Here is a 14105-nt window from a genome sequence, read left to right on the forward strand (position 1 = left end):
GTTTTAGATGTTTCCCTGCTTCATTGCACCATGATAATAATAATAATAATGATGACTTGGATTTATATAGCGCCCTTCTAGGCACCCAGAGCGCTTTACAGAGATCATTATTCATTCATACACATCCTCACTGGTGGTGGTAAGCTACATTGTAGCCACAGCTGCCCTGGGGCAGACTGACGGAAGCGTGGCTGCCATATCGCGCCTAACGGCCCCTCCGACCACCACCAACATTCATACACATTCAAACACATTCACACGGGGCAAGATGATACAAGTGACTGTGTCATAAACAGAACTATCCAGACTTTGATGACAAGTTGGTGACGATGATTAATTAGAATCAGGTGTGTTAAAGCAGGGAAACATCTAAAACATGCAGGACAGCGGCCCTTCTGGGATTCAGTTTGACACCTACATTATGGTGTTCTTTGCTTTGCGTTGCGTTCGGTGAAGAGTTGTGGTTTTATTATGATCGTACCGGTTTGTTAATGTTTATGGGCAGCGTTAGTGCATCATTACACTCTGCTTTTCTTGTTTGTATTTTAAGAACCGACACCAGAATTTTTGGTGGATGAAAAACGGCTCCTCGTTCTGCTTTATTGTCATGCATATTATATACTAACGGATTAAGACCAATGCACACGTTTATTGAGTCTTACACATTATGGATGTCCGCGATCACCTCTCTCATAAGTATAACAATACAATTTATATTTAAAACATGAAGCATTACGATCTGATTCCTCTGCTGCAGAAATAAAGTGCCGACGGGATTATCGAGGTGCAAACGTGAGAAATAAAGAGCAAAATTGCTGTAACTCGAGTGTTTCATCCGCAGGAGGAGAGACTGGTAGATCCGTGTCGTGCGAAAGATTGATTGCCTGCCAGAAACTGATTTCTCCCCTAAAAATGGGTCTTTTTACCTGCCAAATATTGATTGAAGGCCAAATAGAGTTAATGAAAAGTTGTTTCTGCCTAAATATGACTTGATCTCATTCTTGAGTTTCATAATCTGAAACTCTGACGTTTTAGCGCTCTCGCTCAACGGGCTGCTGTGCGCGCTCCCGCGGCCACAAATCAGAAGAAATCAGATTCTGGCAGGCAATCACTTTTTGGCACAACACCGGTCCATCACGGGAGAAACACTTTCTGGATCCTGCAGAACCTGCAGCCGACCCCATATCAGACTCTGAAAGTTGCCTAAAACATTCAATAAAAACGTATTTCATGCTGAATCACATCAGTTCGCAACCAACCTTTCCGTGACACCTTCTTTTTTATTTAAGACAACTTTACAGAACCGGTTTTTGCTGCAAAATGTATTTTAATGTTTTTCTGTCCAGACACAGTTATGGGATGTTTTAGGATCTGGCTTTAATCTCCAGTACTCGTCCCATACGGTCGTCATGGTGACAGAGATGTCCGACCTGATGCTCCAGCTGAAGCATCATGTTGGTCGGAACCGGAGCAGCTGGTCCAGTTCAGGGCAGAGATCCAGAAGATCCTCTTGGTACCTGAACCAGCTGAGGGTCCAGTCTTAGTCCTGGACCAGCAGGTCGGTGTGATCTGATCATCAGCAGGTTCCTCTAACGGAGCCAAAGCTCCATCAGGATTTGCAGGTTCCATCGTTGAGCTCCTTTAGTTGTTTGTTCAGATCATGTGGTTGATTGTGAGATTGTTGCAGCTCCACTCTTGTGTAAATTATCTGGTGATGTGGGGACTGTCGTGTCCTTCACGTGGTCGTAAACTTATTGTTGACGTTAAGTTTCCTCATATTCTGCACTTCACTGCATCACCAGTGAGTGTCGCCAACGGACAAAACCTCAGAAAAGTGCGTACAACAGCCTTAATGTGTGAGTGACGGACCGCGCCACACTCTTAGTACATAAGGCCCCTGGAGTCCAAATGAAACTCTGTATCAAAATGTCCAAAGGGGTAAACAAACAAAAAATAATTACGACCATCCCTGGTGGAGTATATTACTGTACAAACCTGGATAAACTAGGGAGGTGACTAAGTGGTTGGAGGAGGAAACTGTGGCATGATGCTCTGTGTGACGTAGGACTGAGCCTGCTCAGCGTCCACAAAGACCTTCTGCACGCCGTTGAGAGAGACGTGGAAAGCGGGCGGGGTGGGTGATGCCATACCTGACCCCAGATAGACCTCTGAGTTGGTTCCTCAGCCCATTAAAAGCGGCACGAGCCTTGGCCACACGAGCAGTGTAGTCAGGGAACACAGAAATAGACATGTTGTCCACCTTGATCTTCTGCTGCGTCTTTGCAAGACGCAGTATCTCAGCACAGTCAGCAAAGTAGTGAAGGCGAGCAATAATGGTCCTGGGCGGCTGACCTGGCTTTGGTACCGGCTGGAGGGTCCTGTGTGAGCGGTCCACCGTCACCACTGCTGGAAGCTGGAACGCCTTCTGCAGAAGCTCTCCCACAAAGCGAGGGGAGCTATGCTGGGGGTCTTCAGGGACCCCTACGATCCTCACGTTGTTACGTCTAGACCGAGACTCTAAATCTTCACATTTATCCTGCAAGGTTTCAGTCAGAGCACTCAGACGTTTGACTTCATTCAGCAGCCTGGTGACGTCATCTGAGCATGCTGACCAACTTTTCTCTGCTTCACCGAGTGTAATGCGCAACTTCGCCATGTCAGTATTTACAGCAGACATAAACTCTTCAACTCCTGTTTTAATTGAATTAACCTCCATCCTGAATGAAGTCATTTCAGTTTCCAGGACCGCTCTGACTTCTTTTTGCACATTACAACAAAGTCTGAGCGGAGAGAATCGAGTAACTCACGCCTGAATTCCTCTGTTGCGAGAGCCGCCGCAGCAGCCCCGCCCGCGCCGTTGTCTGCGTCACTCGAGGCTGAGCCTCCGGCTGGTGAAGCGGGCCTCAGCGCCGTGGGGATTGTAGTCTGACGCTTGCCTCCCCTGTTGGCCATGGTTTCGGGCCGACGACTCATCCAAACGTGTAATACAGGATTACAGATAGTATGACGCCGGGAAATAAACGATTTGTGCCGAATAAAATACTTATTCACTGAATGTTCTGCGGAGCTCGCAAATCCACGTCTTACTCCATCATTGACTCAACAGCGCCCCCCCTGCTACAGTTTTAACTAAAAGAAAATGTGCTCCAATACAGCAGGTCTCATAATTTTATTTTGAACACTACCAAAACTTAAAACGTAACTAGAACTTAAAATTTGCTTGACACAAATGAAAGTTAAATTTTAACACGTGGGAAAAACACCTAACCTTTTAAGTGATGTGTGTTATCAGGTGTAATGGCATTTTTAGGTTAGAAATAAGAATATTTCTTGGTAAGATCCTTAGTTATTTGAGTGAAGGCAGTGAATTTGGTCAACTGGTGTAAGTTCAGGGTTTTTAAATGCACAGCCATGAACCTACTGTATTATATAATTTAGTCTTAGTGATGTCAATTAACATCTAACATCTTATGTATATTTATAATCGTTCTTTAACTAAACAAAAATATGTTTTATCCGATTACTCGATTAATCGATGGAATTTTCAGTAGAATACTCGATTACTAAAATATTCAATAGCTGCAGCCCTACTTTCAACTCCCTCCAAAGATTTTCTATGAGATCTGGAGATCCAGGACCTTGAAATGTTTCCTACGAAGCCACTCCTTCGTTGCCCGGGCGATGTGTTTGGATCATTGTCCTGCTGAAAGACCAGCCACGTTTCATCTTCAATGCCCTGCTGATGGAAGGAGGTTTTCACTCAAAATCTCACCATACATGGCTCCATTCATTCTTTCCCTACACCGATCAGTCGTCCTGGTCCTTTTGCAGAAAAACATCCCCAAACCATGATGTTTCCACCCCCGTGCTTCATAGTAGGTTTGCTGTTCTTTGGATCCAACTCAGCTTTCTTTCTCCTCCAAACACAACACAAGTTGTGTTTCTACCAAAAAGTTCTATTTCGGTTTCATCTGACTGTATAACATTCTCCCAATCCTCTTCTGCATCATCCAAATGCTCTCTAGCAAACTTCAGACGGGCCTGGACATGTACTGTCTTCAGCAGGGGGAACGTCTGGCCCTGCAGGATCTGAGTCCCTGATCGTAGTGAGTTACTGATGGTTCCTTTGTTACTCTGGTCCCAGCTCTCTGCAGGTCATTCACTAGGTCCCCGTGTGGTTCTGGGATCTTTACTCACCCTTCTTGTGATCATTTTTACCCCACGGGGTGAGATCTTGGAGCCCCAGATGGAGGGAGATTATCTTGTATGTCTTCAATTTTCTAATAATTGCTCCCACAGTTGATTTCTTCACACCAAGTTGCTACCTATTGCAGATTCAGTCTTCCCAGCCTGGGGCAGGTCTGAGTCCTGGTCCAGGTCTAGTCCTGGTCCTGGTGCAGGTCTACAATTTAGTTTCTCACGTCCTTTGACAGCTCTTTGGTCTTGGCCATAGTGGAGTTTGGAGTGTGACAGAATACTTATTTTACCCAGGAATTTACCAATTAATTCAGTAAAAATCCTACAATGTGATTTCCTGGATTCTTTCCCCCCATTCTGTCTCTCATAGTTGAAGTGAACCTTTGATGAAATTTACAGGCCTGTTTCATCTTTTTAACTGGGAGAACTTGCACAATTGGTGGCTGACTAAATACTTTTTTGCCCCACTGTATATATATATGTTACGGTTAATGTAGAAAAACGGCTATTTTGCAAAATAGCCGGCTAATGTGCAAAATAACCGGCAGGGCGGTGAATGTGTAAAATAGCCGGCCAAACGGCTATTTTGCAAAATAGCCGGCTAATGTGCAAAATAACCGCCAGGGCGGCTAATGTAGAAAAACGGCAGTAGCCGGTTAATGCTGTGGATGTGTCGGACCCGACACTTTATCAGGGAGTGTAACGTTAGGCTTCTTCAACAGCCATAAATAGCCTTGTCAACAACAAGCATGTGCAGCATATGGGCTTCTTCCATTGGCTGTTACGCAGCAACTGCCCTGATTGGCGACTGTAAGTGACTGGTTTGAAGCGCAAATTTCATCCATTCAACTGAACTGTAGGCTATTCTGTAGTGTAGTAAGTGGACTCTATCTACCAAATGAATTACGTTTGCTTAGTTTGTTTTGGTTTCATCAATTTGTGCAAATGGAGGAGGAGGAGAGACCTCATCTCATCATGCGCACGTTTCGGTTTTGCGCGATTCGGGTTTAGGAGCTTCACCTTCCATGAGAGAGACGCAACAACTGCTTGTGTGTTTTGGAGGTGGCAAAGAGAAGAATAGATCTTTCCTCACAAAGACTGTCACACTGGATATTTACAGTACATTTCCCAGACCTATAAGGCTGGTAGAGGTGAGTGCACTGCGCTTTGCCACCTCGGTGGCAACGCTCTATTCTGGGGTGCTAAAACGTGGTCTGTAGTTTGCATTATTCGTTTTGGAATACTCAATTTAGGAATATACTGCATGGGATTTGGACTCAGAATAATTGTTCTAATTGCCACGGCATGCCACGGCCAGCTCGAGACAATTGTCTCGAGCTGACCGTGGCATCGAGACTGGAGAGAAATGCATACCTGCCAACATTGGGCTGTGAAAAAGAGGGAGATTTTCTGGGGTAGCGGTTGGAATGCTCCACTCACAACATCCCCGCCCTGATATAAACAAGACGACTTTTAATGAGCTTTAAATCCATAGCTACAATGAAATGTGCTAAAATGTACCTCCCAAAATGATTCTACAGCCTTCTTGGAGCCAAATATGTTTAATATTAATAACAATAAAATACAATATACAATTGTACATACAATGATAAAAAACAATGCTGTCAATAATGTCATCTTCTAAACCACACATATACTGAATCACGCACTGAGGTGGTGGTGTGTGTGTGTGTGTGTGTGTGTGTGTGTGTGTGTGTGTGTGTGTGTGTGTGTGTGTGTGTGTGTGTGTGTGTGTGTGTGTGTGTGTGTGTGTGTGTGTGTGTGTGTGTGTGTGTGTGTGTGTGTGTGTGTGTGTGTGTGTGTGTGTGTGTGTGTGTGTGTCCAGGACTTAAATTTTCCAGGTTCCCTTTGTCACCCAAGGACCTGTTGTAATTGTAGGTGGCAGACTTTGCAGCTTCATACATACTTGTGGCCAGGGCTGGTATGGTTTATCTTGCAAGCATATCACCCCGGACTTCTATTCCCTTCACTGGCTGCCTGTTCGTTTTAGAATGGATTTTACACTTTTAATGTTTGTTTTTAAAGCTCTAAACGGCCTTGCCCCTCCTTATTTATCAGAGATTTTAACGGTGCGTGAGCCTTGCAGAGCTCTAAGATCCTCCAACCAACGTTTGTTGGAAAGTGCCCAGGTCAAAGCAGAAGCGCTGGGGTGACCGAGTCTTTTCAGTTGGAATAAGCTCCCCCGTGAGTTACGCAACCATCTCTGACCTGGGCCTTTTTAAATCTAAAATGAAAACGTATTTATTCAGGGTGGCTTTTAATACCCAGTAGTGTGGCGACACTTTTTTATACTTGATGTTTTATATGTTCATATGTTTTATTCTTGTTTTATTTTGTTGTATATTATGTAAAGCACTTTGGTTCACCTGTAGGTTGATGTAAGGTGCTATATAAATAAAGTACATTTACATTTACATTTACAAGAAAGGAGTGTGCAATGCATTGCTGTGAGGGAGAGCATTGCCTTCATCAGTGATGCCAGATTTGTAAACCTCTCCTCTTTCCCTAGAAGAACCCAGAACCTTCACTGCCTTACACACATACACACATAGCCACACAGACACACACATACCTTGCCACTGTTTGGCTTAAGGCTTTTCTCCCACTATGGGAGTTTTTATTTCTGTGAGGGGGGATATATATTGTTTTTCGGCACTACCTTGTTCTCTATCCACCTTATTCCTGGAGGCTCTACTGTAGAAACGGTTATGGGTGTAACTTCCGGTTAGACGCCGGAAGTAGCGTAACGCCATTGACTAACCATGGCAGCTGAGCGCGAACAGCGGTTTATTTTAAAGCAATTTGCTTTCAATCTAACAGAGAAGTTACGGTTTTGTTTTCTGACATTTAATGTTTAACATATTTATCAACCATAGCATTTACTAAAATGTCCTTGCGGAGCTCGGGTATGTCGTGTTGTGGAGGAAAACCTGCATCCTACTTTTTGGCTGGGATCCGACAAACCACCGGAGAAGAGACGCCGAATCCTCAGAAGGATTGACAGGAATATCATGAGAATATCAGGTATGATTTCAGGTTAATGTCATAAGAATATCAGGTATGATTTCAGGTTAATGTCATAAGAATATCAGGTATGATTTCAGGTTAATGTCATAAGAATATCAGGTATGATTTCAGGTTAATGTCATGAGAACATCAGGTATGATTTCAGGTTAATGTCATAAGAATATCAGGTATGATTTCAGGTTAATGTCATGAGAACATCAGGTATGATTTCAGGTTAATGTCATGAGAATATCAGGTATGATTTCAGGTTAATGTCATAAGAATATCAGGTATGATTTCAGGTTAATGTCATGAGAACATCAGGTATGATTTCAGGTTAATGTCATGAGAATATCAGGTATGATTTCAGGTTAATGTCATGAGAATATCAGGTATGATTTCAGGTTAATGTCATAAGAATATCAGGTATGATTTCAGGTTAATGTCATGAGAACATCAGGTATGATTTCAGGTTAATGTCATGAGAATATCAGGTGTGATTTCAGGTTAATGCCATGAGAACAGCAGGTATGATTTCAGGTGTATGGAGGACACAGCATTGTAGTATTTGTCCGGTACTGACAACCTTTAGTATTATTTATTATTATTTTCTGTGCAGTTAAAATACAAAGTGTGTTTATGGCACGGACTGCAGGGCAGCATTAGAATAAGAATACAATAGTTTCACTACAGACGTGTTGATAAGAAAAATGTTTTTTGTTAATTAAATTTTAAATCGTAGCTGTGATAATGTACCGGGTTTTTCCTAAACTTCTGGAGGGCTTAGGTGATGTGGTTGCAGGTGGGGGGGTTGTGGGTCTTCCCCCAGGTATATTTGATGAGGGGGCTGGGGGTGTTATAGTGGTAGGGAAAACCCTAATGTATCATATCTTATCTTAATAATTGTATACTGTATTGCTCCCTCAGATGAGCCTGACCAGATGGATCAGAAGGAGGAGCTGTGATCAACACCAAAGCTTCCTGTGATGCCCAAACACAGTGGTCAGACCCAGGGATGGAGGACGGAGGACCACACCTTTTCTATCATTTATGTGCTGGAGATGAGGTGATGGGTGACCATGGTTTCACAGTTAGAGACTTGCTGGAGGAGTGTAGGGTGAAGCTAATCATTCCAGCATTCACACGCAAAGGATGCCAGCTGACCAGTGAGGATGTCACTCGCACATGCCGCATTCATGTTGAATAAGGCACCTGAAAGTGTACAAGATTCTTTCTCAAACAGGGCCAATTAACCAAAATTGACAAAATGCTCAAGATTTGTGCTGGTTTAGTGAATTTAAGAGCTGAGTTTATTTCAAGTGAAAAGTGAGAATACATTTAATATTGCACTTAAACATACTTACATATTTCATTCATTTAACATTTTCTGAAAACAATTGAGGTACAGTTACACTTACAGTATCTTTAACACGTAACTCTCAACAGGCTAAGTGCTGTATGTAGTTTTTCAGAGCTGCACTTACATATTTCATTCATTTAACATTTTCTGAAAACAACTGAGGTCCAGCTGCAATTATTTTTTTCAGGAAATAAAAGTCCAAATAGTGTGATTTCAGCTTGTCAGGTGTGAATATTTTCTGGTTTCTTAAGTCCTCCGACAGTAAACTGAATCTCTCTCACTTAAGACACAAATGTAATGTGCTTTTGTTAAACAATATTGTTGTGTTAAAATGTTTTGATTCATGTCCCTATATTGTATGTCCTAATATGTCAGGAGGGGATCTTTCAGGTTGTGTTTTTAATAAAACTAAAAACTAAAATGAAGTCTGTTGTACTGTTTTCCCCCTAGCTTTACACAGTGCTCTTGGTGTTTTGTGTGTGTGTTACACATAACACCTGTTATTTGCTTACTGTATTTTCAAGAGATTCAGATATTTGGGGCAGAGCTGAATCTTCTTTGCAACAAATTCATCTACAAATGTTGGAAGCATGTGTGAAAAGTTCTGGAGGTGTTTCATGTGTGTATCTGAAGTCTTTGTCAAATGAAATTTGGAACTCCAGGTGCTCAGTTGGTGTCCAGATAACCAGCTTGCAGCCCCAGGCACATCACTGCCAGCTGGACCTGAAAGAATAAATATAAAAGATGGCTTACAGTTTGTCTTAATGAAGGTTCACAAGTAGCCTACCTGTCACATTAGTTCATAGATTATAAGCAGTACTCGAGTTGTAAAAAAAAAAATCAGGGGGGATGGTGGATTTTATCATATTGGGACAGATAATTTGTGCTGATTACAAATAATATAATATATTACAAATAATGGCACTGACCAAAACACCTGCAGAAATACTGCAGGAATGACATAGCAGCAGTTAAATGCAGCCTTCTGTATTAATTATTATTATTATTAGTAGTAGTATTATTAGTATTATTAGTATTATTATTATGTATAGTATATCATATTATTATTAGTATAGATATCAGATAGTTGAATGGATGAATGAATGGGATGCCTGGGTCTGGGGCCCTCCGTTGTCGGGCCTGCACGGGTGTCGCCTTGTTGGGGGGTTCCCTCTCTCCGGGCCCGTCTCCGGTCCCCCCCGCTGCCTCTGCGGCGGGGCGCCCCTCTGGTCTTGGAGGGCCACTTTCGTGGGGGGCGGGTGCGCCTGCCCGCGTTGGCGGCCGGGCAGGCGAGGGGGCCCGCGGGCCCCCTCGGCCGCCGCCGGGGGGGGGGGGGGCCTCGCAGGCGGTGGGTTGCCTCCCTCCTGCTTCTCCCCTCTGTGGGGTTGCCGGTGGCATGGGTTCCGGGCTCTTCCGTGTCGCCTCTGGTCTCGCGGGTGGCGGGGTTGCTCCCCCCCTCCCCCACTATAGATACACTTCAGGTAGAGCTTTGTTTGATTTATTACACACACACACACACACACACACACACATATAGCCACTTAGTCACATGCATATACACAAACATACACAGCCACACAAACATATACATACACACACACACACACACACACACACACACACACAGACATACACACTGGCTCGTTCACCTGCATGCTGGCTCTCTAGTTTTTGGGGTTAGGTAGCGGTAGTTTAGCTCAGACTGCGATCAGATCTCAAGATTTAGGTCGATTGCTGTTGTTGTTTTGGTTGGCTCCGTGCCGGTTTCGTGTTTTGTTTGTGGTTTTTTGTTGCAGATTTCCAGTGCTTGACGTGTGTTTCCGTGTGTTCCTGCTTCCTGGATTGGCAGTGGATGCCTAACTGTTTCCCAAGTATATTAGTGCGTGTGTGAATCAATAAATGAGACGTAAAACGTACATTTTTTTGTAGAAAGGCACTTTATGAAAATAAGTCAATTTACTTGTATTATACGTACGGCTCAGCGCTCGATGCGTAGCTTGGACGTAGGCAATGACGTATGGCACGCAAGGCACGTAGGGCGGGTGTTTTTGGGTTGGGTTGCCAGGTGTCAGGTACCACGACACATTAAACACCATTGACTCATTTCACTTTAAAATCGGGAGATAAGCGGGAAAAATTACAAATCGGGAGCAGGGCGAGAGAAATGGTTGAAAATTGGGAGAGTGTTGGCAGGTATGAAAATGTGATGTATCCGCGCACCATGAGCTTAAAAATGTATGTACTTTGCAAAATAGCCGTTTTTCTACATTAGCCGCCCTTTTTTTTTTTTTTTTTTTTTTTTTTTCTTCCCCCACCGTTTACCTAACCTGTAAACTGTGTTGTTGGTTAAAGGCTGAGATATTTCCAATAGTTGTGACTGGTCTTCTCAATCATGTAATACGTCAGCAAGATGAAGATGCTTTCCTAATGGATTGTTGTTATACACAACCTGTCCGAGCATTAAAAGATTTGAGATTGGTGTGATTATGATTATACAAGTCAAGTCACGTCAAGTTTATTTATGAAGCACTTTAAAACAACAACAGCTAACCAAAGTGCTGGACAAGCGAAAGGAAAACAAAAACAAATTTTTGTGATGTTACTTCCCTGAAACCTAAATTTGCTCCACTGCAGCTATGCTGATGAAGACAAGGGTCCACGTCTTTTCCTCGCTTTAGTTCACAGTGAGCAGTTTCCTTCTGATATGGAGTTTATCATTGTCCGAAATCAAGACGGTGATAACAGTGTTATTCATAGACCTTTTTATGATTTTATTCTCTACACTTGGGGATTGGGATTGACTCATCTCCTGCACGGAGTGAATGGTATATCCTGCAACAATGGCTACCTCTTGTGGTGCTCTTGCGTTAATTGCAGGGGGAACTGTTGATTTCATTATTGCCCTTTGTTTCCCTTTGTTTCAGTCATCTATGTACTGTATCATTTATCCCTCATCAAACAAGAGGCATACAGCAAAGCAGCAGATTCTTTGTTAGTGTCAGGCTTTGAAATTATTTTTCATTAAGTGATTGATGAATTCATTTACTTGAGCAGGAACTAATAAGCTTGTGTCTGCAATGTTCTGCTCTTTAAACGGTTTATGTTTTAACAGGAAGTTGGTGTCAGCAGCCTGTATCCTATTAGCTGCTAAGATCAGCAGTGACCTAAAGAAGCAGGAGGTAACAAACCTCATTGATGTAAGTCTCTCACACACACACACACACACACACACACACACACACACACACACACACACACACACAGGGTCAAGAGTGGGGGCTCTGGGTGTCAGTTGCTTTCGCTGAAGTGTTTATGAAGATGTAAGCCTATCTGCAGAATTAAGCTACTGAAGATGTTTCATTCCGATTCCCCACTCTGTGATGCATAAATAAATCTTCAAATCTTACATAACATTATTACTAGGGCTGTGAGTTTAGCGCGTTAATTAGATTGATTAATTAATTACACTGCTAATTAACGCGGTATGAACATTAAAGCAATTAATTATGAGTGGCAAAATGCGCAAGTATTTTAAATGTCTCCCATTGAGGGACCCGTAGCCACTTGGCAGTGGCAGGTCACTTCCCTCCTGCTGCTAGTCAAACTAACAAAGCAGTGACAGACCTGGACGACACAGGGGAGCGAGGCAGCAAATCTTTGCTTGGCCTTTGAATGGCAAGTTTATATATAAAAAGAAAGAAGACGGGACTATCAACAAGAACGTGGTGATTTGTACATTTTGTAAAAAAGAATTGTCCTATCACCAGAGCTTATTGTTAATCACAGGATTACAGGATTATAAATCCTGTAATTAATTAAATTAATTTTTTTTAGCACGGTGGCTTGGTGGTTAGCACTGTTGCCTCACAGCAAGAAGGTCCCCTGTTCGACTCCCAGGCCCGGCAGGGTGTTTCTGTGTGGAGTTTGCATGTTCTCCCCGTGCTTGCGTGGGTTTCCTCTGGGTACTCCGGTTTCCTCCCACAGTCCAAAAACATGCATGCTAGGTTAATGGATGATTCTAAATTGCCCGTAGGTGTGAGTGTGAGTGTGTCTGGTTGTTTGTATGTGGCCCTGCAATGGACTGGTGACCTGTCCAGGGTGTAACCCCTGCCTCTCGCCTGAAAATAGCTGGGATAGGCTCCAGCAGACCCCTGTGACCCTGCAAATAATAAAGCGGGTAGAGATAATGGATGGATAATTTTTTTTAATCGCCTGACAGCACTAATTATTACATATAAAAAATTACCGGCAAGGTTGCGCAGTTGGTAGTGCAGCCGCCTCAGAAGTAGATGGGCCTGGGTTCAATTCTCCCCAGGGATGTTGTGTGTGCTGAAGTCATGGGGGAACTTAACAGGCACTCAGCACACTCTGGGTGGGGTTGGAGAAAGGGCCTTTCCGTTACCCCTTTTCCCCCAAACCGGTTCCAGGTCTGGTTCTGGGCCAGTGCTGGTTTCTGGTTCACAACTCGTTCAACTTGTCAACCAGCTGAGAACTGGTTTGCTTTTTCATAGCTCAGGTGCTAATGGGAGCTACGTCATTACATCACTGCAAACGTCAGTTATGTCGCTGCAAACGTCAGTTACGTCATTGTAAACGTCAGTTACGTCTCTGCAAACGTCAGTTACGTCACTGCAAACGTCAGTTACGTCGCTGCAAACGTCAGTTACGCCGCTGCAAACGTCAGCTACGTTGCTACAAACGTCAGTTACGTCATTGCAAACGTCAGTTACATCTCTGCAAACGTCAGTGACGTTGCTGCAAACGTCAGTTACATCGCTGCAAACGTCAGTTACGTCGCTGCAAACGTCAGTTACGTCTCTGCTAACGTCAGTTACGTCGCTGCAAACATCAGTTACGTTTCTGCAAACGTCAGTTACGTCTCTGCAAACGTCAGTTACGTCTCTGCTAACGTCAGTTACGTCGTTGCAAACGTCAGTTACATCTCTGCTAACGTCAGTTACGTCTCTGCAAACGTCAGTTACGTCTCTGCAAACGTCAGTTACGTCTCTGCTAACGTCAGTTACGTCTCTGCAAACGTCAGCTACGTCGCTGCAAAACGTCAGCTACATTGCTGCAAACGTCAGTTACGTCTCTGCTAACGTCAGTTACGTCTCTGCAAAACGTCAGTTACGTCTCTGAAAACGTCAGTTAGGTTTCTGCAAACATCAGTTACGTCTCTGCAAACGTCAGTTACGTTGTTGCAAACGTCAGTTACGTCTCTGCAAACGTCAGTTACGTCTCTGCAAACGTCAGTTACGTCTCTGCAAACGTCAGTTACGTCGCTGCAAACGTCAGTTACGTCTCTGCTAGCGTCAGTTACGTCTCTGCAAACGTCAGTTACGTCTCTGCAAACGTCAGCTACGTCGCTGCAAAACGTCAGCTACGTCGCTGCAAACGTCAGCTACATTGCTGCAAACGTCAGTTACGTCACTGCAAACGTCAGTTATGTCGCTGCAAACGTCAGTTACGTCGCTGCAAACGTCAGTTCCGTCGTTGCAAACGTCAGTTACGTCTCTGCAAA

General features: G+C 43.6%; 1 protein-coding gene across 1 annotated transcript in view; it reads left to right on the forward strand.

Annotated features, from left to right (window-relative positions):
* Positions 1-14105, forward strand: part of cables2b (Cdk5 and Abl enzyme substrate 2b) — a 260020-nt gene that overhangs the window by 228360 nt on the left and 17555 nt on the right. The window contains 1 exon segment of the mRNA XM_061735119.1: positions 11697-11781. Within this exon segment, the coding sequence (XP_061591103.1) occupies positions 11697-11781 (85 nt within the window).

This window comes from Cololabis saira, chromosome 12 (assembly GCF_033807715.1).
Source record: "Cololabis saira isolate AMF1-May2022 chromosome 12, fColSai1.1, whole genome shotgun sequence".
NCBI lineage: Eukaryota > Metazoa > Chordata > Actinopteri > Beloniformes > Belonidae > Cololabis > Cololabis saira.